This window comes from Sphaerodactylus townsendi, linkage group LG03, assembly GCF_021028975.2.
Source record: "Sphaerodactylus townsendi isolate TG3544 linkage group LG03, MPM_Stown_v2.3, whole genome shotgun sequence".
Lineage (NCBI taxonomy): Eukaryota > Metazoa > Chordata > Lepidosauria > Squamata > Sphaerodactylidae > Sphaerodactylus > Sphaerodactylus townsendi.
In genome coordinates, this window is record NC_059427.1 from 178,351,149 (window position 1) to 178,377,523 (window position 26,375).

The window sequence follows — 26,375 nt, forward strand, 5'->3', positions numbered from 1 at the left end:
TATAAATCCAACTCTTCTAGGAGACCCAGGTTCAAATGTCTACTGTGCCATGGAAGTTCACTGGGTAACTGTGAGACAGTCGTTCTCTCAGCCGAACCTACCTTGCAGGGCTGCTGTTATGAGGATAAAATGGAGCACAGAATGATGATGGAGGCTGCTTGGGGTCCCAGTGGGGAAAAAGTGGGGTACAAATATTTCATAAAGGACAAATAGCATCCACCTGCCTTGCATTACTGCAACGATCTTTATAGGAGTTGTGTATGTCTGGAATGTAAAGGAAAACACTTTGGCCAATATTTTTTTTTTGGGGGGGGGGGGAGAACAGTCCCCACAAATGCCACTGATGGCTAGTAAAATACTGTGGTCTGTGTATCTTTGCATACCGTATATACTCGTGTATAAGTCGACCCGCATATAAGTCGAGGCACCTAATTTTACCACAAAAAACTGGGAAAACTTATTGACCTCAAAGCTGTGATAAGTCGAGGGTGGGAAAATGCAGCAGCTGCTGGTAATTTTCAAAATAAAAAAAAGATGCCAATAAAATTACATCAATTCGAGGCATCAGTAGGTTAAAATGTTTTGGAATATTTATTTCGCAAAAGAAAAACAGTAAACTGGCTCTGTGAGTGGAAAAGAGGGTCAATAAGAACAAATATGGTATCAACAATAACCTTTAAAAGTACAAAACCTTAGCTCAAACTCAGCAAACCAAGCTTAAAAAAACACAAGAGTTAAAATCCTCCAAAACTGGATTCCTCATCATCATCTGTATGTCCAAATGTAACCCAACTTAGATTTTAAGCAGGGATATTATCAGAAATGGAAAAAATTCTACTATTAGCTTCCATTGTAAAACAATGGGGATGGGGCATCCCCTTTGGGGGTCAATAATCTTTGGATCCCCCCGACCCGAAACTTCACCAAACCTGGTTGGTATCATAAAGAGACTCTCCTGATGAGCATCCAGCCAGGTTTGGTGAAGTTTGGTTCAGGAGGGTCCAAAGTTATGGGACCCCTCAAAAGGGTAGCCCCATCTACTAATAGCTCCCATTGAAAACAATGGGGAATGGGGGCACCTCATTTGGGGGTCCATACCTTTGGACCCCCTGAACCAAACTTTACCAAACTTGGCTGCTATCATCAGGAGTGTCTTATGAGGGTACCCTGAAATTTTGGTGCCGCTAGCATAAAAACTGCGCCCCCTGCTGGCTGGCAAAGTAAAAACACAAATTTTTTTAATGACCTGCATATAAGTCGGGGAGCTTTTTCAGCATTAAAAATGTGCTGAAAAATTCGACTTATACCTGAGTATATATGGTAGCTTTTCACACTCTGCAAGGTATCCCAAGCTGACTCTTCTTTGGAAGACAGAACAGGAGGGGAGCAGATTGCTTGCTGCATAAACTGATCAGTACTGCTACCTTTACCAGAAAAAATGTATTCAGAATTATACAGAAACCATATTCAGGAATCTCTCAGTAATCTACTCTTCCCAGTCCTTTAGACCAGTCTTGCATACAACCACCACCAGGGTTTCTAGTCCACAAATTTTGGACTGGTTTTCCTGTTCAAATAAACCCACGTTATTCATTTGTGAGACCCTTTTGGCCTGAAGCCCTCACTTGGATAGCCCAGGTTAAAGGTAAAGTTTCCCCTTCAGTCGTGTCCAACCCTGGGGTACTACTGCGAGCAGTGGTTTCATAGGCAAGCCTCTTTTGTGGGGTAGTTTGCCATTGCTTTCCCCGGCTATTCTTTACCCCCTAGCTATGAGCTAGGTACTCATTTACCGACCAAGAAATGGATGGATGGCTGAGTTGACCATGAGCCAGCTGCCAGGATATCTGACCCACAGGGAGCTCGAACTCCTGACCGTGTGAGTGGCAGTGCAAGCACTTAACCACTATGCCACGCGGCTCCTTGGAAGCTAAGCAGGGTCAAACCTGGTTAGTATTTGAATGGGAGACACTCCAGGAACACCAGAGTCACTACATAGGGGCAGGCAATGGCAAACCACTTCTGAGCATCGATTGCCTTGAAAACATGATGGGGTTGCCAAAACTTGGCTGTGAATTGATGGCAAAAAAGTGGCTTGAAAGAATAAAAAAGAACCAACTCTCTTCCACGACCCAGAAGTTTCCCTGCCGGGTCACCTGCAAGCAACCCTTTCTCACCACAAGCAAATATACTAGCAATGTATTGTCGAAGGCTTTCACGGCCGGATTGAACATTAGAAATAGATTAGGTTGTAGTAGGTCTACGGTAGTATTTTCTGCTAGCTGCTTTCGCCATCTGTGGCTGGCATCCTCTGAAGATCCTCTGAAGATCCTCTGAAGATGCCAGCCACAGATGCAGGCGAAACGTCAGGAGAGAATGCTGCTAGAACACAGCCATACAGCCCGGAAACCACACAACACCCAAATATACTAGCAGCTTCGAACAACTGAGGGAGATTTCTGCAGCAGGGTCGAATATTCAAGGGGACACTTGTTGAAGACACATGGAAATTCACCCAAAGCAAGAGCACTTACGAGAGTAAAAAAAACCATCCGCCACAGATGCAAACCTCCAGTTCACTTGGGAGTTTCATACACCTGTGAGTGCGCCAAGCATTAAGAAGCCTTTGTCCGACACCTCGTCTCTGAATTCGGTTTACATGGCAACCGGTAGGTTTGGAACGCTACGTTTCCATAAAGTGCTGCTTCAGACACTGAAGCGTGGCACGACGGGAAATACTCCCACGATGCCAGGTGGCGGAGAGAAGGCTAGGCCCATTGTCATGAAAGCTGCAGGGATAAATGCGCCTGTGAGCTCCTCATCACACAGAGCTCTATATAGCAAGGAGGGGACACTGAAAGCAAACAGGGACTTTTGTGCGCACAGAGTAGCAGCTGGTGAGGAAAACAGAGGGAAGATACCTTCTAAAAAGGGGGGAAAGGAACACGATTTCGGGTGTTGGTGCCTCAGTTTAAAACGGAAAAGTAACCATGGGTTTTAGCAATCTGAGTCACCAGCAAGGCAGCTCATTAGAGTGTCAGGCTCTGCCAAACGACACAGCCACAATTGGCTGTGCATGGAATGGGGAGAAGGGTGGGAGAATATTTTTGGGGGGGGGGGGGTGGCAAATCTCCTCGCATTGTTTCACCCCGTGTGTGTCATTAACTCATTTTTAAATGGCTGCCGTGAGGACGGAGCGAGAACGCCCCTGAGTGGGCGTCTGAGCACCGTGAAGCATTCTTTGAAACGAGGAAATCACAAAGCGCCGTGTCCTGGTAGATAAAAGAGCATGAAGAAGAAGTGAGCAAAACAAGGCTCTTCCGCACACACGCACACGCACACGCACACACACACTGACTCTGACTTGACTTGGGACTGGTCCTCTGCCCTTCCTCGACTTCACTGCCACATTTTATTTATCTACTTAACTTCATTTCTATCCGGCCCTTCTATCCAAGGAGATCCTCTATTTTACTGTCACGTCAATTATGTTGGGCTGAGAGTCTGCAACTGGCCCAAGGTCACCCAGCAAGCTTCCGGAGCAGACTGGGGGTTTGAAACGAAATCACCCAGATCCTAGTCTGACACCACAGCCACGATACCACACTGGCTCTCTCCTTTATAGGAAGCCACCTAAAAGTGGCGTTAGATCATGATCACAGGTTTTTTAAATCGAGATGTGATACCGGAGAATTTTTTTTCTCTTAAGCAAGACATGCAAAATAATGCAATTTCAATCCACTTTCAATGCACTTTGCAGCTGGATTTTACTGTGCGGAACAGCCAAATCCTCTTGCAAACAATTGTGAAAGTGGATTGAAAGTGCATTATTCTGCATGTGCGGAAGGGGCCAGAGATAACTTAGGCCAAGGGACAAAAATGGAAATTAAGTCCTTCACGGGATTGGAGGAGGGGAGAGGTCCTTTGCGGAATGAGCTCAGACTTTAAAGTTACAACAGTGAAAGCCAGCTTGTCCTCTTTTACAGCAATCAGAAAGGGACACTGAATCTGCAATCTATAGGTCTCCTTTCTTTCATTTATACCCTATATTCCTCCTCAATGTGTAGCCAAAGAGCCTTACATTATTTTCTTCTCCATTTTACACACCAACCCTATAAGGTAGGTTAGGCTGAGAGCATGAGACTAGCCCAGGGTCACTGAGCAAGCATCCATGGGGATTTGAACCTGTCGCCAGGATTACAGCCCAACACGCTAACCACTACACCTCACTGTTTCTCTATAAATTGCAAAGGGAGACAGACTCTTGGGTACTAGGCAGTCATTTTCAGGGGTTAGCAACATGCATGCAGCCCCTTGAGAGCATCACCAATTGCTCTGCCAGGGCATGTGAATAGAGTTTAATTTGACTTTAGGTTTTACCCCTAAACTTTGCAGAATGATTCATCTGCACATCTGCAGAATGCAACTTTCACTGCCCTGAGGGCCTACTGCCAAGACCTTACACACCTGGGATCGCCAGCTTCCGGGACAGAGGATACAAACTACAAGGAAGGGGCAGCTCCAGACCCTTTCTGTTAAGAAACTGAAGTGCTGCCAGCCAATCCAGGTACCTGCCACCCAGTGACGTAGGTATAGATTTTGGGGGGGGGGGTGTTCGGGGCAAGGCCACACCCCCACCTGCCTCTGGGGTCGTGGCCACGCCTCCCCAAGCCCAACCCCCAGCCTAAGTGCTTATAAAAGCAGCTCTCCAAGGCAAGGGATGGCAGACTCCCGTGACCCGCCCACCCCGCCTCCCCCACCGGCTGGGCTCTCAGCTGGCAGCCGACAGTCCCTTGTCTCTCCCCTTCAGGCAGAGGGGTAGCTAGGGAAAATGGAGCTCAGTGCAAAATGTGAGGTTTGCGCACCCCCCCCCCCCCATGGGCGACTGCTGTGATGCTGGAAGCCACCCCCAAACAGCATCACTTTCAATGGTGTTTAAATTAGGGAGCCCAGATTCTCCTTTTAAATTCCACCTTTAAAGTGTTGAGAATCTGAGGTCCCCAGATAAAACATTGCGAAAGTGATGCTGTTTTGGGGTGGATTATCCCCACTCTTGAAACAACATCACTTTCTTAATGTTTAGACTGGGGATTCCTCAGATTCTCCCTTTAAATCCATGCCAAAGGGCAAGTGGATTTAAAAAGAGAATCTGGGAAAATTTGGGGGGTGCCTGGCTGTCAGGGTACACTAATTGTTAGTTAGCAGCACTTTTCAAACTCTTCAGGGTATCTTTTGGAAGACTTCTCCTGGATGTAGATACCACCCAGGTTTGGTGAAGTTTACAAGGTTATAGGTCCAAAATTATGGACTCCCTCAAAGGTGTAGCCCTAAGTATCTCTCCATTAGCTCCCATTGGAAACAATGGGGATGGAGGCACCCACCTTTGGGAGTCCATAATCTTTAGTACTCCCTGAACGTAACCCTTCACTAGAAACCGGGGTGGTATCAGCAGAAGACTATCCGGATGATACCACCTAATGGTGGTTTAGTGGGGAAGTTTTGATTCAGGGGGTCCAAAGATATGGACCCTCAAATGGGTAGACCCATCTACTATTAGCTCCCATTGGAAACAATGGGGGATGGGGCACCCCTTTTGGGGGTCCGTAACTTTGGACCCCCTGAACCAAACTTCACCAAACTTGGCTGGTATCATCAGGAGTGGCACCTGATGATAGCCTGAAATTTTGGTGCTGCTATCCTAAAAACGGCGCCCCCTGCAGGCCAAAAACTGAAAAAAAACACTTTAAAAATACAAAAACCCACAAACGGGGGGGGGGGGCAGAGCTTCTGAACCCGAGAACCCCCCCCCCCACCTACGTCCTTGCTGCCACCCTCAGTGCTGTAGATGGGGCCAGGTTTTCGAGCACCATGCACGCAGAATGAAAGACATGACAATGGAAATGTTAGACTGGGGCGGGGGTGACTAAGAGAGTGACTAAGGCAGTGACCAAGAGAAGCCAAGAGTGAAGGCAGAGGAGCCACAAGAGAAGGCCACTTATTATTTGCAGCGAGCAATGGGGGCCAGAAAGAACACACCACAGGTGAGCCTCTTGTGCCAGCACAAGGTCAGGCCACACGATCCGCTGCCGGAGGGTGCCAAGAGGAAGACGTTCTATTGCTGAGCATCAAAAGAACAATGGCTAAAAACCAACACTGACACAGCAGGTAAGGGAAACTCTCTCAGACACAAAGCCTGCATTTCCTTCAGGCTGTGCTAAGAGGTAAAAACCCATGGGTGCTTCATAGCTACAGGGGAAGTAGCATTGTTAAGAGAAATTCTCTTAATTCCTCTTTCCTCGATTTCTCCCTGAAGTCCAGCAATCCAATTCCTTCAAAGCCGGCTTCAAATCAACTCCGTTTTGATGACCGAGAAATCTGAAGAAAGGAGGGGAAGGAAAAGGAAGGTCTGCAAAATTTCCCAATTTCACTCCGCAAATGCTCAGAAGCCGGCTACGTCTTTCCAGGCCTTCCTGTCTTCCTGGCTAGAAGACCACCCTGTAGTGGGTGATATAAAACAACTGCAAGGGCAAAAATTACCAAAGAGCACATCCGTTTCTCTTGGAAGAGAAGTGAAAGGAAAATTCCTCTTTTAAAAGAGAAAAGAGAATAAGAAAAATCAGAGGATCATAGAGTTGGAAGAGACTCCGAGGGCCATCCAGTCCAACCCCCTGCAATGCAGGAACACACAAATCAAAGCACTCCTGACAGATGGCCATCCAGCCTCTCTTTAAAAACCTCCAAAGAAGGAAATTCCACCACACTCTGAGGTAGTGCATTCCACTGTCGAATAGCCCTTATTGCCAGGATTTTTTTCCTGATGTTTAAGTGGAATCTCTTTTCCTTCACCTTCAACCCATTACTCCTGGTCCTGGTCTCTGGAGCAGCAGAAAACAAGCTTGCTCCCTCACCGACATGACATCCCTTCAAATATCTAAACATGGCTATCATGTCACCTCCCTGTAACGATGCTATGGGGAAATTCTTCATCCCTGAAGGGAAAGACATTGGATAGCAGGGGGGAGAGCAAACCTTATTTTATACATGTATCAGCAAAGATCATAAAGGACTTGAATGCTAGCTTGTGAGTGCTCATGTACCAATCACCTTAGCTAGGTGTAATGCCCTGCCTTCTTCCTTTAGCCTTGGACGCCACCTTGGGATCCCACATAAAGAAAGGAAATGCCCGTGTGGCATGGGTTCTGTGGAAACAGTATCTCATAAGCTGTTGAATTGTCCTTTTTATGAGATAGATAGGAAGAAGCACATAATCCCCTTCCTGCATTACAGATAAACAGAAGGTTATATATCTTTTAAACAGCCACAACTACGAGCTGTTGGAAGCGGTGGCTAAATTTTTAAATGGTGTTATTTTAACTCGTCAGAAGTTGTAAAGGCTGTTATTATCTTGCAATGTTAATGTTTAACTATTTATATGCCATTAAAGGTATTCGAAATCGAGAATCGAGTGCTCATGTAACCACCCCGCTAACCCTTCAATTCCCTTGTGAAATTCGCTGCCACAGGATGTAATGATGACCTCTAGTTGACTTGACATGAAAAGGGGATTCCACAACATTTATGGAGGAGAGGCTTATCCATCGCTCTCTGCCACAAGGACTAGAAACTTTTGTTCAGAGGCAGTAGTCGCCAGATCCCAGTGCTGGGGGAGATGGGGAGATTCTGCTTGCTAGGCTTTGTGGGTCGGCCTTCCAAGGGCCTTTGGCTGGCTACCGGTGAGAAAAAGGATGCTATCATTTATGGATCAATGGACTGGTGCCTTTACTTGTCGTACTCACCTGTTCTACTCACAGCGTTACTTAAGAGTAGATGACAAGACAGATTTTCCCTCGCACTTTCAGTACACACAAGGGTCACCAGCAGCCTTATAGTTTTCATAGTTCTGACTTGGTGTTAGATCAGATTTTGTGATCCACTGTTTAAGCCACCCTGAGCTCTGGAAGGGACAGGGATAGATTCTTATATACATCCTGAACTCTAATGAGAGCTGGAATTAGTGATGTTTTTACAAATGCTTTTGCCTCCTGTGAAACATGCTTTTTTTCCGTTTTGCTGGCTTGAGGGATGGCTCCAAAGGACTCGGAAATGTTCACACATCCAAAGAAATGACAAGGCAACGCAACAATCATTGCGGGCAAAAAAAGCCAGTTCAGAATGAAGGCAATGTTTGCTGTGTATCCAGTCACCTTTGTTTATATGACGGTATCACCGAGGGCAAAAAAGCCAGTTCAAAATGAGGGCAATACTTGCTGTGTATCCAATCACCTTTATCTATAAGACGGTATCATTGAAGGCAAAAAAACCAGAAGCCGCCCCCCCACCCCCATCATAGGCCACTCCTGGGGTGCCCGGCAGGTCCACGGCAGGCTTCTGGCCTGGTGGCGGCAGCTGACAACTCTCCCTTTATTGGAGGCAGTGCCTGCCTCGTGCAGCCTCCAATGGGGGGGGGCCGAGCTGGCAGTAGCTGGCGCCGGGCCAGGAGCCTGCCACGGGCCTGCAGGGCACCCCTCGACTCAAGGCAGGCATGGCTTCCCATGGGGGGGGGGCTGCTTCTGGGAGACCGTAATTGGGGCCAGGTCAGGAGGGGGGGCAGGGGGTGTGCAAAGATAAAGTCTTGCCCTGGGCACCATTTTCTGCTGGTACATCTCTGACCCAAAGTGGTTTATAATACAAAAATACAATGTAAAGGGACAAACAGAAGTAGAGGGGAGGAAAAAAAGAGGCCGATTTTCCATCTCCACGTTACCAGGTTCCTATCTGTTATCCACCCCCATCCCTCCCATCCAAGGTTACCAGTCAAAACTAAAGACCTTTGGCTCTTGCCACAGGCTCATCCTCCTGGGTCACAAGCTTGCCAGCAAGAAAGGGGTAGGGTCAGAGGCTGGGCTACAAGGTCATAAAGCAGCTGTCCAGCACTCCAAATCCATCCTTTTGCTGGCAACATGAAGAGAGTAGGAGCTCATCATATACAGGAAAACAATACAATATGACCTTTATCCAGTGTGCGTGTAACGTGCTGTCAAGGCGCAACCGACTTATGAGCAGCAGTGGCGTAGTGGTTAAGAGCAGGTGCACTCTAATCTGGAGGAACCGGGTTTGACTCCCCGCTCTGCCGCTTGAGCTGTGGTGGCTTATCTGGGGAACTAGATTAAACCATGCCCTCAAACACATGCCAGCTGGGTGACCTTGGGCTAGTCACAGTTCTTCGGAGCTCTCTCAGCCACACCCACCTCACAGGGTGTTTGTTGTGAGGGGGGGAAGGGAAAGGAAAGCCCCTTTGAGTCTCCTACAGGAGAGAAATGGGGGATATAAATCCAAACTCTTCTTCTCTTCTTATGGCAACCAAGTAGGGTTTTCAAGGCAAGGGACTAACAGAGATGCCTCACCATTGCCTGCCTCTGCATAAGAACTCTGGACTCCTTGGTAGACCATCCAAGTACTAACCAGAACCGACCCTGTTAAGCTTCTAAGATCTGAAGAGATCAGGCTAGCCTGGGCAGTGCCGATCAAAATACAGCCACCAGGAGGAGCAGCAGTGGCGTAGGAGGTTAAGAGCTCGTGTATCTAATCTGGAGGAACCGGGTTTGATTCCCAGCTCTGCCGCCTGAGCTGTGGAGGCTTATCTGGGGAATTCAGATTAGCCTGTACACTCCCACACACGCCAGCTGGGTGACCTTGGGCTAGTCACAGCTTCTCGGAGCTCTCTCAGCCCCACCTACCTCACAGGGTGTTTGTTGTGAGGGGGGAAGGGCAAGGAGATTGTAAGCCCCTTTGAGTCTCCTGCAGGACAGAAAGGGGGATATAAATCCAAACTCTACTTCTTATTATTCACAGTCGCCTCCATGTCTGCTTAACTTTAATTATTAAAAAGCTAGTTCACTCAAGCTTACCCAATTTCAGAGGCAGAGCTACCAGGAGACCTGGGGGGGGGGGGTACGTGTTGCACTGGGCGCACCTGGGGGGGTGGAAAATTACACACACCCACGGCACACCCCCCCCCCCATACACATTTACCTTCATGAACAGCGCAGCGTGGAGAAGCAGCCTGTTCCCTTCAGGCTGAAAATGACCTGGTGGGAACTACACTTCCCAGGAGACCTTGTGAGCCCCAGGGTCTCATGGGAAGTGTAGTTCCCACCTGGCCATTTTCAGCCTGAAAGGAACAGGCCGCTTCTCCAGCCTACACTGTTTCACTAAGGTAAGTGGGGGGGGGGGGCGGGGGGTGGTGGAAAACACAGAATGCGCACTGGGTGCACTCTGGCTCAGCTACTCCTCTGCCCAATTTCCCTTCATACTTCAGACCTCAGCCCACATGGTTTTTGGACATGTAGAGCCCATGATCTTCAATAGAGCTTTTTGAAGTAGTCAAAGAAAATCTCTTCTTGGGACTGTCGTTACTCCATTTTATCCTTACCTCTGTGAGCCAGTTAAGGCTGAGCCAACTAGTCCAAAGTCTTCCAATGAGCTCTGTAACTAGTTGGGGATTTGAATATGGATGTCCAAGATTCTAGTTTGATGCTCCAACCCTCAGCCCACACTGGATTCTCATGATCCTCTCCAGTAATCCTTTTGAAGAATTATCAATCATATTTTGGGTTCATGAAGATTTCTTCCTACCTACTGAAAGTTCTTCATGCACATCACCCCAGTAATTCTTAATAACAGCCCTGTAAAGCAGGCCAATATTCTAAACCCCATGAAAGAAATACGAAGCAGGACAGAGAAATGGAAATGGAGAATAGTGGCTTGCTCAAGGCTGTTCACGGCAAGTTCCTCAAAAGGGCAATCTATGGTGCCACTTTCCCTGGGATTCTCCTGGGACTCTTTACAAATGCTACCTCCTTCCGAACTCTTTTTTCAACTAAAAGGGCGACTCCTTGACCAGGAGCTACAAGTTCTACAAGACCAAGCGCAAAGTAACTGTTCCCCCTTCTTTTTCAACATCAAATTCAAAACCAATCTGATGGCAGACTATCTGAGTATACTCCAAGAGCCCAAGCTTAGATGGATATACACAAGGGCTCGTTGTAATTCCTTCCCTTGTTCTGTACTCCAAAGGAGGTTTCTTAAAATTGACTCGCAAGAGCGGAAATGCCCCCACTGTTCTATAGTGGTGCAATCTATGGAACATATAATGCTTAATTGCCCCAAATACGAAGAAGCTGGGACCAGGCTTTTGACTCTTCTTCCTGCTAAGTTTAAGGAATACTCTGTGGCTGGGAAGGTTGCATTCCTACTAAACAACTCTTCTTCTGTGATTTTAAATTCTGTAGCTAGGTTCCTTTTAGGAACTTTGGAATAATACCTGTGATGGTTTTATGTATGGAACATTTGCCTGGATAATGCTGGTTGTTACATTGGTATTATGCCTAATAAAGGTTTTATGTATGTATGTATGTAAGTTCCTCAAAAGGGCAATCTATGGTGCCATCATTGAACCATGGTGACAGACTGAAAAGGAGTCCAAAAAGAACCAATGAGATCAGCCATAACATAACCCACCAACACTTGACACTTTGTTCCTGTTTGGTCAGAACCCTCCAGTCAATTCTGACCATGAACTTGAATGTTACTCCCCATAAGCTTCATGTGCAGAATTTTTCCTAACGCCTAATTCTGGCAGCTACCTCATAACTCCCTGATGAGTGCCCGTCAATCACACAAAAGTTTCAATTTTAAGACCCGCAGTATATTGTCTCGCTTGTCCCCTTCAGGTGCTACACAAGCAAACAATAAGGCCTTCCCAAATGGCCTTGACTAACCTTTGGGGCAGGCCAGAAATCTCCTCAAGCAAGCTCAATCCCCAGAGAGAAGAACACTTAGCAACTGATTATATTTTCTGACAGGATAAGGAAGCGGCATCTCCTCAAATTAGACTCAAAAAGCAAAAATTGCCCAGAGATGCCCAACAACACCCAGAAATGGCTCAGGAAATCAGGCCTGTCATCTCTCGGTTGTGAGGGACTTCGAACAAGAGTCGGCAAGGGCAAGTGAGAACAGGGGTGGCGCGTTTGGATAGTTAAGCAAACACTCGTTCCATTTTCCCTCCCACCCTAGACAAAGGCATTTGAACAACAGAGAAGACCATTGGCACCTCAAAGACCAACACAATTCATTCCAGCATAAGATTTCATAAGGCCGAGCTCACTTCATCAGATGCATTGGAGTGCACGCCCACTATGCTGTCCCTTTTATAGTCACAACAGAAAGTACTTGACTGCTTAAGACCCACTGACTCTTATGTCCCTGTGCTGGGCTCTTAGCTTTCTTCCACACCAGCTTCAAATTTTAAGTAATGTCAGTATTTTCCTGTTTTTCTCCCTGCCTATGGGTAGGGGGTTCATCTTAATTCAACAGAGAGCCTCACCAGGAACAGAGAAGAGTTTGGATTTATACAGAGGCGGCTCTCGAGAAAATGTAGCCCGATGCAAAATATGAGTTTTCCGCTACCCCCACCCTGGGCAGCCACCCTCCCCCACCACGACCAAACAACGTTTTTTGCACCAGGTCATCTTGAAGTCACTGTATGGACCTGGGGGGAAGGAGAAGGGGTGTGAGGGGCCGATTTTCCGCCCCCACGTGACTAAATGGCTGCAGCCTGGGGACACTTGACCCCATATGTCCCCCTGCGTGGTACGCCCCTGGATTTATACCCAACCTTTCTGTCTTGTAAGGAGACTCAAGGCAGCTTGCAAAGTCCTTTCCTTTCCTCTCCCCACAACAGTGACCTGGTGGGGTGAGAGAGCTTTGCGAGAACTGGGACTGGCCCAAGGTCACCCAGCAGAAATGTAGGAGTGAGGAAACAAACCTGGTTCACCAGATTAAAGTCCACCTGCTCTTAAACACTATGCCACGCTGGCTCTTAAGAGCTCTTTGCTGCATCCATAATAAACAGAACAGTCTTACACAGTGAATGCTTGCTGAGTTAAGACTCTCAGGAAGTGCAGTCTGGGGGGAAAGTAGCAACACCATGGCCGGGGATGGCTCAGTGATGGTGCAGCCACGGGGTCCTTTAATAGGCTTCCTGCGTTGCGGCCATCAACCCAACAGCAACACTCCCCCTACCTCTCAGAACTTGCTCAGACTATCTCCTAACGCCGTGGTGGCGAACCTTTGGCACTCCAGATGTTATGGACTACAATTCCCATCAGCCCTTGCCAATTGGCCATGCTGGCAGGGGCTGATGGGAATTGTAGTCCATAACATCTGGAGTGCCAAAGGTTCGCCACCACTGTAAACGTCTCTTGACATGAAAACCCTACGGGGTCACCATAAGTCAGCTTTGGCTTGATGGTACTTTCCACTGTCACTTCTTGGAAGGGCAATCAATGGAGGGCAACGTGGTGTGGTGGTTAAGAGCAGATGGATTCTAATCTGGAGAACTGGGTTTGATCCCTCAACCTGAGTGGCAGAGACTCATCTGGTGAGCCAGATGTGTTTCCGCACTCCTACATTCCTGCTGGGTGATCTTGGGCCAATCACAGTTCTTCGGAACTCTTTCAGCCCCACCTACCTCACAAGGTGTCTGTTAGGGGAGAAAAAGGGAAAGGAGTTTGTAAACCACCTTGAGTCTCCTTACAGGAGAGAAAGGCAGGGTATAAATCCAAACTCTCCTTCTATTCCACTACCTGCACAAGCTCTCCATTTTTCTTCTGAATGGAATTCAAAATGCTGGTTTTGACCTATAAAAATAAGCTTAGCCCTACACATGCCAGAGGACCATAGCCTCTGATATGTTCCATCACAACCTTTGGTACCAGCAAAAAGCATCCTCGTGACTATATCACCCGTGCAGCAACCGTAAACCACAACAGCACGAATAAACATACCCGAGAGGGTCAGCAGTTATCTACGACTTTCACCGAAAGCCTGCCAAATCCAAACATTTGACAGAACCAGGTCTGACGAGTTGGGAGGTGGGACATCTGTTTGGGGTTGGGATGAAGTAGGCACAGAATTTTAACCTCAGGTGGCATTTCAGTATTGTAAAAGGTTGTCCCACCCGCCCCGCTTTTACGTTATAATTTTAACACTGGGGTAGGATTGCTACAGTTCTTAAAAAGGTGTTTCGACAAGGACCCTAGTCTCAACTCACTTGGACTTTTCAAAAGTGGAAGAATCCTCACGTTGGAACAGTTGTCTGGCCACGTACACATGAACATACAAAAAAAAATGCATGACATCAGTTTCCACTACTACTATGACAACTGCCCCCAAGATTAGGACTTCTTCCAGAGAATGCCAGCTACTCATTTGCACAGTGGGTGGGTAGACAGTTCAGCTGCTCGGTCAATGGCACTGCTGGCATGAAGGAAACTGTAAAAAAACGATGTAAAATACAGCCTGGTGCAGGGCTGGGTACGAAGGAGGAGGAGGAGGAGGAGTTGGATTTATATCCCCCCTTTCTCTCCTGTAAGGAGACTCAAAGGGGCTAACAAACTCCTTTCCCTTTGCCCCCCCCCACCCACAAACACCCTGTGAGATGGGACTGAGAGAGCTCCAAAGAGCTGTGACTAGCCCAAGGTCACCCAGCTGGCGTGTGTTGGAGAGCACAGGCTAATCTGAATTCCCCAGATAAGTCTCCACTGCTCAAGTGGCAGAGCTGGGAATCAAACCCGGTTCCTTCAGATTAGAGTGCACCTGCTCTTAACCATGACGCCACTGCTGCTCTCATAGGGCTGTTTGCAGTGTGCTTTTGGTTAATGCAAAGAGAGCTGAAGCGTAAATAGATTAAAAATTGTGGATCAGTACCAAGGCTTAGATTTAAGCGACTGGTGCATCTTTCTTGAATCAGCGCAGCCCAACACCTGGTCCCTCCTGGCTTCAGAGTCGCCTCTGTAAAATCCCACAAAGCCCTGTTCTCGTCTCAGTTCCTCGCAACATCTCGACAGCCTAGGTACACATTTCATTTCTCATTGATTTGCAGTTGCTAGATAAGTGATTGATGTGCTCTAGGGAGAAAGGATAGGTTACACTCCTCTTCCAGTGGCCAGAAGGAAGAGGATAACCAGCCAATTGCTTTGAACCCTGCAAGTGGATACTGTATTTCTTTCCTCTCTTTTTTAAACCGATAGGTCAAGAGGGACCAAAGATAGCAAATTACAAGATGGCTTGGCTGGCACCAAGCCCGTCTGCCATTCGTGCTAATTGCATGGAGAGAAACCTGACTTGGGGGTGGAGCTTGGAAAACAGGGAAAAGGGGTTACTACTTCCATATTCCACAGATTTCTGGGAAGCTTAATAGTGAAAGATTGTGTTCTAAAATCTGAACAAGGTAAGGGTCTGGCCCAGTGGTGGGATTCAGCAGGTTCACACCACTTCGGTAGAACCGGTTGTTAAAATGGTGCTTGTAAATAACCAGTTATGAAATTATTTGAATCCCACCACTGGTCTGGCCTCTATGCCTCGTTGTTAGCCCTCCAGGACAACTGGTTGGCTGCTGTGTAAAACAGGTTGTGGGTATAGATCTGATCCAGCAGAGCTCTTCTTATTCTGCCCCGCTTCCTGCTATGCAGCAGTGGCGTAGTGTTTAAGAGCAGGAGTACTCTAATCTGGTGGAACCGGATTTGATTCCCCGCTCTGCTGCTTGAGCTGTGGAGGCTTATCTGGAGATTTCAGATTAGTCTGTGCATTCCAACACATGCCAGCTGGGTGACCTCTCTCAGCCCCACCTACCTCACAGGGTGTTTGTTGGGGGTGGGTGGGAGGGAAAGGAGCTTGTCAGCCTCTGAGTCTCTTTACAGGAGAGAAAGGGGGGATAGAAATCCAACTCTTCTTCTTATGCTCCAACATTCACAATTTACCAAGGACAATCATTAATTTTTAGCAACCACAGCTGCTAAGTTACAAGCTCTACTGTCGCCTTTGTGAAAGGAAATGCCTTGCGAATGCCAAGATGGTACAAGCAAAAGGCAGCGGTTATATCTCTTCTTGTTTTGTCCCGCTCACCAGTTACGATCCTCTTAAAGCCTGTTCTCCGTTACGGTCTTCGTTGCTTTTCTTTTTTAAAAATATTTTTTTATTTGGCCAACAAAGAATTACAGAAAAGAAAGTTTTTTTAAAAAAACAGAAGTAAATAGACTCGCACAGGTGTCAAACTCGCGGCCCTCCAGATGTTGTGGACTATAGTTCCCATCATCCACTGCCAGCATGATGCTAGCAGGGGATGATGGGAACTGTGGTCCATAACATCTGGAGGGCCACGAGTTTGACACCTGTGAATAGAGCATACATAACAGTAACAAGAGAAAGAAAGATTAATGAGGAAAACAAAAAATTGGGGAGAGATTGTTTACAAGAGCTCAGCAGCTCACTCACAGTGCTGATTCTGGATTTCTTCAGAACTAGTGGGTCTAAAATCCAGATCTTTCTAATCCACCTGCCATATTTAAGGTCCTCAATATCTGGGGAGGAAAGGACCTTAAAACGTACTCTACGGCCAGCAAATAGCCCCTATCAGCAATGTGTAGTTTGGGAGCCCTCGGTGTAAGGGTCTGTTACTCCAGTCAATAATTGAGACTCGGGAATGATTCAAGAGCTTTATTGAACTGTGTCAGGGCCTTAGCTGCAGAAAGCCGGAGCTGGGGCTCAAGCTTTTGTAGCAAGTATATATCTTCCAACACTGCCTATTTGGTTGTTCCCTCCTCCCACCAGGCTCCCACAATAGCCTGCATAAGAAAAGGATAGTGTTCAGCCCAAGGCCAGTGATAGAGCTCATTCCCTTCTCCAGGAAGGGGGGAGGTCTGCATACTTCACTAGTTACAAGCAAAGCTATAGAAAACAGAAAAGGCCCTTAGGCCACACATAACAGCAAATACAGATGTGACCTTGGTTCTAGCCCACTGATGCCAGGTCCAGGCGGGAGCCAGATCTGATACTCGGCTGCTCAACCCAAGTGAAATGCCATCCCTCTGGAAGTCACAGTCTTCTTTTAAGAACATAAGAACATAAGAACAAGCCAGCTGGATCAGACCAGAGTCCATCTAGTCCAGCTCTCTGCTACTCGCAGTGGCCCACCAGGTGCCTTTGGGAGCTCACATGCAGGAGGTGAAAGCAAGGGCCTTCTGCGGCTGTTGCTCCCGATCACCTGGACTGTTAAGGCATTTGCAATCTCAGATCAAGGAGGATCAAGATTGGTAGCCATAGATCGACTTCTCCACCATAAATCTGTCCAAGCCCCTTTTAAAGCTATCCAGGTTAGCGGCCATCACCACCTCCTGTGGCAGCATATTCCAAACACCAATCACACATTGCGTGAAGAAGTGTTTCCTTTTATTAGTCCTAATTCTTCCCCCCATTTTCAATGAATGCCCCCTGGTTCTAGTATTGTCAAAGCCTGCTCTTTTGAGTTTCTACCCATGAAGGTGGGAGGAGCGGCAAGCAGGGACAGTGCTTTTTGTACAGTGGCACCCTGTCCTTGGATTGTTTGTCCTAGAGCAGGGGTTTCCAACCTATGGCCCTCCAGATGTTCATGGGCTATGATTCCCATCAGCCTCTGCCAGCAAGGCCAATTGGTTGAGCTGATGGAAATCATAGTCCATGAACATCTGGAGGGCCATAGGTTGGAGACCCCTGCCCTAGAGGTTTGCCTGGGGCCTAATTTCTGGTATTTGGGCACCAGGTCAAAACGTTCTTGCTCACCCAGAGATTGAAAGGAGTTTTATACCACCTTTAGTTGGTTATTTTTATTATTTACTAAGAGCCAATGTGGACAGGACTCAAAGAGACCCAGGTTCAAATCCGCACTCTGCCAAGGAAGCCTGATGGATGACCTTGGGTCAGTCACCCAGTCTCAGTCAAACCTACCCCACAGGGTTGTTGCCTGAACAATATGGGATCAAAAGAGCCATGTATTCCAGGATAAAAAATTGAAGATATAGTAAAAAAAAAACACCCACATAATTTGTTCTACATCACCGTCAAAAGATCGATAATCCTTTGTTTTACACTGGGCAGGAAGACAGATTATCTCAAGGTAAATAAATGCAGGAAGGGGTGAAGAGTCTCCAGCAAGGTTAATTTTTTTTTGGGGGGGGGAGTATTGCATCAAACAGGAACTGATAATATGGAAACAGAAGTGCAATAAGCATGCCCTTATTTTCATTTTGAAGCACTGGACTGAACATGCTACTGGCATTTTACATTTCTCAACACGTGGCATTCAAGTCTAGAGTAGGCCGTAGAATCTTTTTAAAAATTAAGTGCCCCTTCAAGGCATATGAAGAATGCTTTCCCCTCAAACGGTAACTGGAATGTTTCCCAGCTTCTTTGATAATCTTCGATATTCCCCTCTGCCCAACTCGTTCATTTTCTTCTTCTCTGCTGTAGCGGACTTCTCAACAAAAAAAAATTAGCTTCTTAAACCCCAAATAATGTTTTCCAAGCAGATTGGCATGCACAAAGAAGGTTTCTCCTCCTGCCCCATCCCCTTTTAATACGATTTTCCATTGTGAATTTGCTCAAACCAGTTATGGACATTGCTGTCCCAACTTCATAGATCCGTGGTGGTGAACCTTTGGCACTCCAGATGTTATGGACTACAATTCCCATCAGCCCCTTCCAGCATGGCCAATTGGCCATGCTGGAAGGGGCTGATGGTAAGTCTTAGAGAGAATGGTTTATTCCTTTTCAAGGAGGTTCTTCTAAAATGTTTTCCGGAGTGAGATAGGGCATGAGCCATAGCGGGTCAATTTTTTATGATATGAGAATTACAACTGCTGGGCTCAACTGACAGATGAAGAACCTGGCGCTGAATTTTAAAATTGAGGGGAAAACATATAATTAGTGTACATGTTAAGTGAAGAAGGAGTTTGGATTATACTGCACTCACTCTCGTAAGGAATCTCCGGTCTACAAACTCTCTCTCCACAACAAACAACTTGTGGGAGTAGGTGGGGTAAAGGCAGTTTGGAGAAAACTGTGCCTAGCTCATGGACACCAGCAGGCTTCATGTGGAGGAGCAAGAAACAAATCCAGTTCACCAGATGAGAGTCCGCTGCTCATGTGGAGGTGGGGAAGAATCATCTTTGGTTCTCCAGGCCAGAGTCTGTTGCTCTTAATCATTTTCCCTCCTGGCTGTTTGAGTTGCTGCCAATGAATTTATGACCCCCCAAGCATTCTGTTATCCAGCAGCCTGACTTAGGTTTTGTGAACTGGGGGCCATAGGCTCCTTGACAGAGAGTCAATCCATCTCATGTTCGGAACTTTTCTTTTTTGCTGCCTTCAACTTATCTGGTAATATTGTCTGTTCCAATGACTCATTTTTACATGATATGTCAAAAGTATAGGTGGTCAGTTTGGTCAGTTTAGGGTCATTTTAGTGACTAGGAAGAGTTCAGGTTTGATTTGATCTAGAATCCCACTGATTTGTCTTTTTTGGTGGTCCGTGGTATGTGTAAAACTCCTCAGCACCACAATTCAAAGGAATCAACTTTCTTCATTGTCCAGCGTTCACACCCGCCACAGAGTAACGAGGAATACTGTGGCATGAATTAACTTTATCTTGATTAACAACAACACATTCTTCCCTTAAGAATCTTCTTGCTTTCTTTTCTTTTCTTTCTTTCTTTCTTTCTTTCTTTCTTTTTCTTTCTTTCTTTCTTTCTTTCTTTCTTTCTTTCTTTCTTTCTTTCTTTCTTTCTTTCTTTCTTTCTTTTCCGGTCACCCTCTGATTTCTTGCTTGCCGTCTCCCTCTTGGTTAATGGTGGATCGGCGAGGAAAAAATCTTGAACAATTTCTTCGCAATCAACTTTCAAATTGTGCTTAATTCATCAGTATCATTACTTTTGCCTTCTTGATTCTGTTGTTCTGTCATACACCACAGGTTTTAGACGCTATCAAATCAAAGTTAATATTTCTTGTTGGATATTTTCAGCCCACATTGTTCCTTTCCCATATTGCAAAAAAGCAAAACAAAGAAAAGACGCTTAGTTGCTCCAGTTTCCTCACAGGAGTGTCCGTTGCTTTCTGCGAAGATGTCTCCAAGAAGTTATTTAACTTAATGTGCGGAACATTTACCGCTATTTTTACATTTTGTAACATTTCTCGTGGCAGAATGTTCTGTTCTCTCTATACTTTTAATTGTTGACTGGTTAGGGTGACATCAACATGCTTAATTCTGCTGCCACAGTGGAGCTATTTTAAAGCTTTAATCCTTGGCCCCAGGGGCGTGCCATGAAAAGGCTACTACCGTGTTTTCCCGAATATAAGGCAAGTGTCTTATATTAATTTTGCTCCCAACAGAGGATCCTCTGAAGATGCCAGCCACAGATGCAGGCGAAACGTCAGGAGAGAATGCTGCTAGAACACGGCCATACAGCCCGGAAACCACACAGCACCCAAAGCAGAGAGTCTCAGGTATTCAAATTCTACGGAGACTTTGATGCTTGTATGAACCTGTGCTTTGGACAGAAAAATTTCTGACACAATATTTTTCCATGGGAAAATTTCTCCTCCACGTATCTAAATAGGGATATTTTGCTATAGTTTCAGAGCATAGCTATGTTGGTTTGCAACAGAACAGACTGATTCAGTCTCTATTGGTAGTCCGACAACAGCTCACAGGGTGACCTTGAGACAGCCTCTCTCTCTGAATCTAACCTACCTCACAAGGGTGTTGGGCTGAGAATAAAATACAGGAGGGAAGAATGGCGCTACAAGCTCTTTGAATCCCCACTTGGAAGAAATGCAGGCTACAAATAAAATAAAATAGAACATTCTACAGCAGAATCCAACTATTCACATCTTTGTGATGTGTTTAGGGGGACATTTTCAAAAAGATACCAAACTAGCCTTACTTTCTTCTATTTTATTATGATGATGATTAATTAGTTTTGTATGCTGCCCTTCCCCTTAAAGGCTCAGGGCGCTCACAGCTCTTTATAAACACAGTAAAGCAATTGAAACAGTTATTGCAAGCTAAATTTCAACGGGTGGCAACAATCCTTGCCTGCTGGGTAAGAGAAAAACATTTACCATTCACTGTCAAATAGATCTATCCGTATCTTCACTTAATTATCTCCTTTCCAAAACCCTACGCATTCATTCTCTCATTCCCCCTCTGTCTATTCCCCTAGTTTCCATGCACTACTCCTGAAGCAACCTGTAAAATAAGCACCCTTCTTGTTCAGCACAAGCAAGAGGACTACTTGCTGCAGAGATAAATTATGATCCCGTTTTTGTGCTTGCCGTTTCTGGCTCAGCAGGGTCCATCTCATCATGCTCCGAAGAATGCAGAGAGAGAGAGAGAGAGAGAGAGACCCTTGAAGCAGGCCGGGCTGGCACCACAACCCCCCTAACAAGCAGAGCATCTCATAAGCAATCTCCTCATCGTGATCCTCATTTTCTTCTCATCATAGACAGCTTCCTGCAACAAATACATCACATCGTAGAGAGGGAGGGCCAGAAAGATGGAAGAAGAGCAACGCTGCATCTCAAAGGGGAGAGCTGGGGTGACCTTCTGGAATGATACCTAACCTCTTCCATACAAGCCAGCTCCAAACCTGAAGAACATCTTGAGATAGTCTATGACGTGTGGAAAACCTTACTGGAGAAAGCATCCTTCCCACCTTATAATGAATATATCACCCCACGCTACCATGGGAGAAGGGCCCAAACATGAGGATGGGGCAGACAATACAGCGGCACTCTACCAGGTTTTGGATGGAGGAGGGAAACCAGGTTGGCCTGCAAACCTACTACCAAGCCATGAGCTGTTTGAGTCATATCAGAAATGAGGGGCTTTTCTCTTTTTCTGTACCATTTCAGGGGTCTTGAAAGAGATAGATCACGAAGGTATGAATCGTACGTTTCTACAGGGCCTAAACAAACACGGGGGTCAGGCACTGAAAAATCCATCACACGCGCACACACCCCTCTCCAAAATAAGACTTCTTCTGTTGCTACGGAACACACATGGGATCAAGAAGCTCCGCCCCACCTCAACAACACTTCCGGAGTTTGACAAGAGATTCACTGGTGGCTATCATCTACCATCACCTTGGCAACAAGGCTAGGCGGTCCAGAATCTGCCTTCCCCAGGAAAATGCAGGTTTCCATGACAAGGTACCACCCAGGACCCTAAAGACACCCCCCCCCCTTCACATTAGTGAATCTTCGGCACAAAACCTGTAAAGGGCAGGGGAGAGAAGAGGTTAGCTAGAGGTCACACGGCAAAAGGAGTGAGGAAAAGAACCAGATGGGTTTCTCTTCCCAGGCAGCAACACGGAGACGGTACAAATTACCTTTCCTTGCAGCTCCCCACCACAAGCCTTCTCCAAACCACCCACTGGCCCCGGGGTCCCCTTTCTCTTCTCCCACATCTCCCCCACATCCCAGTCTGCCAGCTGTCGGCTCAACCCCTGGCATGCAAGCAGGCCTCTCAGGCATCCATACTCACTGGGCAATTCTGCCTTGGCTAGTTCAACATTGAGCAGCTCTTTGTGGCTCAGGCTCCATCCGGGCCCTGGGTGAGTGGGCGTGGAAGCAGGACTCTTGGTGAAGATGCCGCTGATGAACTTCAGCATTTTGCGGTCACGGGTAGAGGACCGACCCCCCTCCCGGCCTCTCTTCAGCCCCACGGCTGCCTCTGAGGAACAGGAACCAGACGAGGACAGGCTGACCGGCCCATGACCGAGGTCACTGTTGTCCAGAGTCTTGCTTTTATTTTTGTGAGGAGATAACTTCGCCCGGGTCCCCCCTCTGGGGACCGTTTCCCCACTCCCCTTGATGGCTACCTTCATGCGGCCTTTCACTTCGCTCTCCGGCCACGATAAGCGGTTGGGGGTGCCCCCTTTGTGGCCTCCTTTGCCGGCCTTTGGCTCACCACCCACCTTGGCCCCACTGGTGGTGACTGTTTTGAAGGGCTTGTTTGTGGCCAAGCGAAGGCGCCGGTTCCCAGCGGCCGGGTGAGGAGAAGAAGCCCCCGAATGGGAGAAAGAAGAGCCCCCCACTCGGCCCAAAGTAAGCTCGGTCATCCCAGGCTCTGGGCCACCCCAGCTGGCGTGGCTCACCAACATCCGGCGTCCCGGTGCCGCAGCACTGGAGGAGCAGCTGGCAGTGGTGGGTGTGGGAGCTGGCGACTCGTCTCCAGGCAGCTCCAAGGTTCCCTTCAGCCCAGCCTTGGGGATTGGAGCCACTTCTGGTTTGGGTGGAATGGTGGGAAGGACCGGAACGAAAATGGCTTTGGGTTTGGGGGCCACGGCAGGGGCTGCTGGAACCACAGTGACTTCAGACTTGGCAGTCACGGCCGGAGAGATGGAACGGACCCCCGCCTCAGGTTTGGGAGCAGCAAGTGGAAGGAAGGCAGCTGCCGGAAACTCTGGCTTGGGGGGGATAGTTGGAGTGATAGAAGGAACAGCCGGCTCAGGTTTTGGCAGGAAAGCTGCGGCTACAGAGGGCACCGTTGGTTCAGGTTTCGGGGGCACAGGTGGAGCTACAAAGGGCACCGCTGGCTCCAGCTTGGAGGCCACAGCTGGAGTTAGAAAGGGCACGGCGGCCTCAGGCTCGGGTGGCACCGGTGGCGTGGCAGAGGCCACCGCTGGCTCGGGCTTGGGGGACATCGCCGGTGCTACCAAAGGCCCCAGGAGTTCAGGCTTTGGGCCCACAGCAGGCGCCTGTGGGCTCACGGAGGCTTTGGCCTTGGGGCCTGCCGAAGACCCCACGTTCGCCTCCCAAAAGGTGCCCTGGCTGCTGCTGGTGGGCGACGTCCAAAGGGAACTAGCCCGTCCGGCATTGTCTGGGGACAGCGAAGGACCAGGCATCCCGGGACTGCTGGGCGACAGCTGGAGCAAGTAGTCAGGGGTGCTGCCGGCACTGCTGGTGCTGATCCAGAGGGCATCCTGCCGGTGGAAGATCCGCTCCTGCCTCTTGTGCTTGGCAGCCTCCTGGGCTTCCTTGTGGCCCTTCACCCCGGCGTGGTCTGCGGCCGGCGAGGCCGGAGGGCTGGCGTCCTGGCAAGGGCCCTCTCTGCAGTCGGGCTGGGGGGCTCCATCTCCCACCCCCGCCTTGTCGTCCTCCTGCTGCTGCTGCTGCTGCCCTTGCTGCTGCACCGACTCGAGCTTGACGAGGGTCAGGGAGATCAGGTAGGTCGTCCGGCGCTGCAAGGTGGCTCCTCTGCTCATGGGTGCCCGGGGGAGCGGAAGGTGGCGGCCGCCGCAGCTCCAGCTGGCATCTGCCAAACGGTCCCCGAAGCCGCCGCCGCCGCCACCCCTTGCGGGATGGCACCAGGTGCCAGCAGGAGCCCTAACGCCCACCTCGCTGCTCTGTCCATGCACAAAGGGCGGCTGCCGAGGAACGCGACAGGCACCTGGGCATCTCCCAGTCGCCGGCTCCGGGGAGAGGGGGTGGGCGGGCGAGCGGGCGGCTTACCTGCTCCGATGCAGCCCACCTGCCGGCGCCCAGGTGAGCATCCTTCAAGCCAGGGAGGGTGGGGATGGAGTCTGGCGCTGCCCTTCAGGCTGCCAGCCTGCCTGGGCAGAAAAAGCTCCGGCGTGGCGGAGGGCGCAGGCTGGCTGTTCCCACGAACAGCAGCCGGAGCAGCATGGAAAGCCAAGGAGGCGGGGGAGGGGAGCGGGAGGAGGAGGAGGAGGCGGCGGAGGAGGGAGGGGGGAAATATCCCCGCTTTGCTGCAAGCGAATTCCCCTTTTGTGGTCTTGCCGCAACCCCGGTCGCCCCCTCGGTGCAGACCTCCCAGTCCTGGCCCGCCGCCAAGGGCTCTCCCGCCGCCCCTCCGGGTCTCTTGCCTTCGCAGCCCTCCTACAGGTCTCCGGGTTTATTTTTTCCTCCCCTCCGACTGGCTGCAAGCAAAGGGGGACGAGGCCCGGGGACCCGCCGCCTAGTTCGCTGTGCTGCAATCCGGCGTCCCTCCGTCCAGTCCCCCCATCGACTCGAGAGCGTTTCGGTTGCAAAAAAAGCAGCAGCAGCCCGGCGGCGAGCCAGGAGTGCAGCGAGGGAGAGCCCAGATCAAGGTGGATAGATGGGGGGGTGGGTGCAAGCGTGGGAAATCAAAGCCGGGCGATGTCAGCGGCGACACGGCTCCCGGGGAAAAAGGAGCCCTCCCTGCGCCAGGCTCCCTTGCTGCATTTTACAGAGATCGAGAAAAAGGAAGGGGGGGGGGGAGAGAAAAAGAAGGGAGGGGGCAGACAGCCCCATCCTGAGAGTTATCACATTGCAAATCCACCAGGCGAGAATTGAAGGGGTTTCTGCAGCGCCACGTGGAAATCCCGGATTGGATCGCGCGGAATCGCCTCCTGCGCGCAAAAAAAAAAAAAAACCGCCCTGAGCGCATCGCTGGGCGGGCCCTTCCTCCCCAAAACAGGGGCCGGCTGCACACCGGCCGCCCATTTGGCGTTGGCCAAAAAAGAATATATTATAATAATAATAACATCTGATCTGTACCTAGCCTGGGGCTAAGCTGGCCAGTGCTGATGGGCTCCTTCCATTGGCCCCCATGGCCAAGGTCATCTGAGGAAACAGCTGGGGAGACCCAACATCTGGAGGCTTAGCTGCTCAGGCGGCTAATGTGCTCAAATCCCCCACCTGCCACCGGATCAGCGGGGTAATTAGAGGAGGAAAGCCTGTTAGGCGACGCTGCCTGTGGAGTTACAGGTGGCCGGAGTTAGCTTAACAAGCCGTCTTGGCTGGCTCTGCAGCCATCCGCACCACGCCTCCCTTCCGGGCCCACACAAGGCCTGCCCGTGGCCCAGGCAGGCAAAAGGAATGTTGGTGCTCCATGTCGGCTGCACAAGATATTGTTTTTTTTTTACAGCGCATCTGCTGTTGCAGAACGCCGTGGGTGTGTCTGAAGTGCTGTCAAGTTGAAGCCGACGTGTGGCGACCCTTTATGGGGTTTCTGAGGCAAGAGACCAACCGAGGTGGTTTGCCGTTGCCTGCCTCTGCATAGCCTGAGCTTTCTTGGCGGTTGCTCGTCCAAGTACTAACCAGGGTTGACTCTGCTTAGCTTCTGAGATCTAACAAGACGGGCTAGTCAGGCCTGCAGAATGGTGAGGTTAAGTAGAAGCTGACTTGTGGCGACCCCTTATGGTGCTTCCCAGGCAAGAGACCAACAGAGGTGGTTTGCCGTTGCCTGCCTCTGCATAGCCTGAGCTTTCTTGGCGGTTGCTCGTCCAAGTACTAACCAGGGTTGACTCTGCTTAGCTTCTGAGATCTAACAAGACGGGCTAGTCAGGCCTGCAGAATGGTGAGGTTAAGTAGAAGCTGACTTGTGGCGACCCCTTATGGTGCTTCCCAGGCAAGAGACCAACTGAGGTGGTTTGCCGTTGCCTGCCTCTGCATAGCCACAGGCTTCCTTGGCGGTTGCTCGTCCAAGTACTAACCAGGGTTGACTCTGCCCAGCTTCACCA

The 26,375-nt window shown here is 49.0% G+C and overlaps 1 protein-coding gene across 1 annotated transcript in view; it reads right to left on the reverse strand.

Moving 5' to 3' along the window:
* Positions 1-24,134, reverse strand: part of LOC125428049 (arf-GAP with GTPase, ANK repeat and PH domain-containing protein 2-like) — a 110,944-nt gene extending 86,810 nt beyond the window's left edge. Inside the window, exon 1 of the mRNA XM_048487626.1 lies at positions 22,257-24,134. Coding sequence (XP_048343583.1) covers positions 22,257-24,134 — 1,878 coding nt within the window. The remainder of the gene's footprint in view (positions 1-22,256) is intronic.
* Between the last annotated feature and the right edge of the window lie 2,241 nt (positions 24,135-26,375).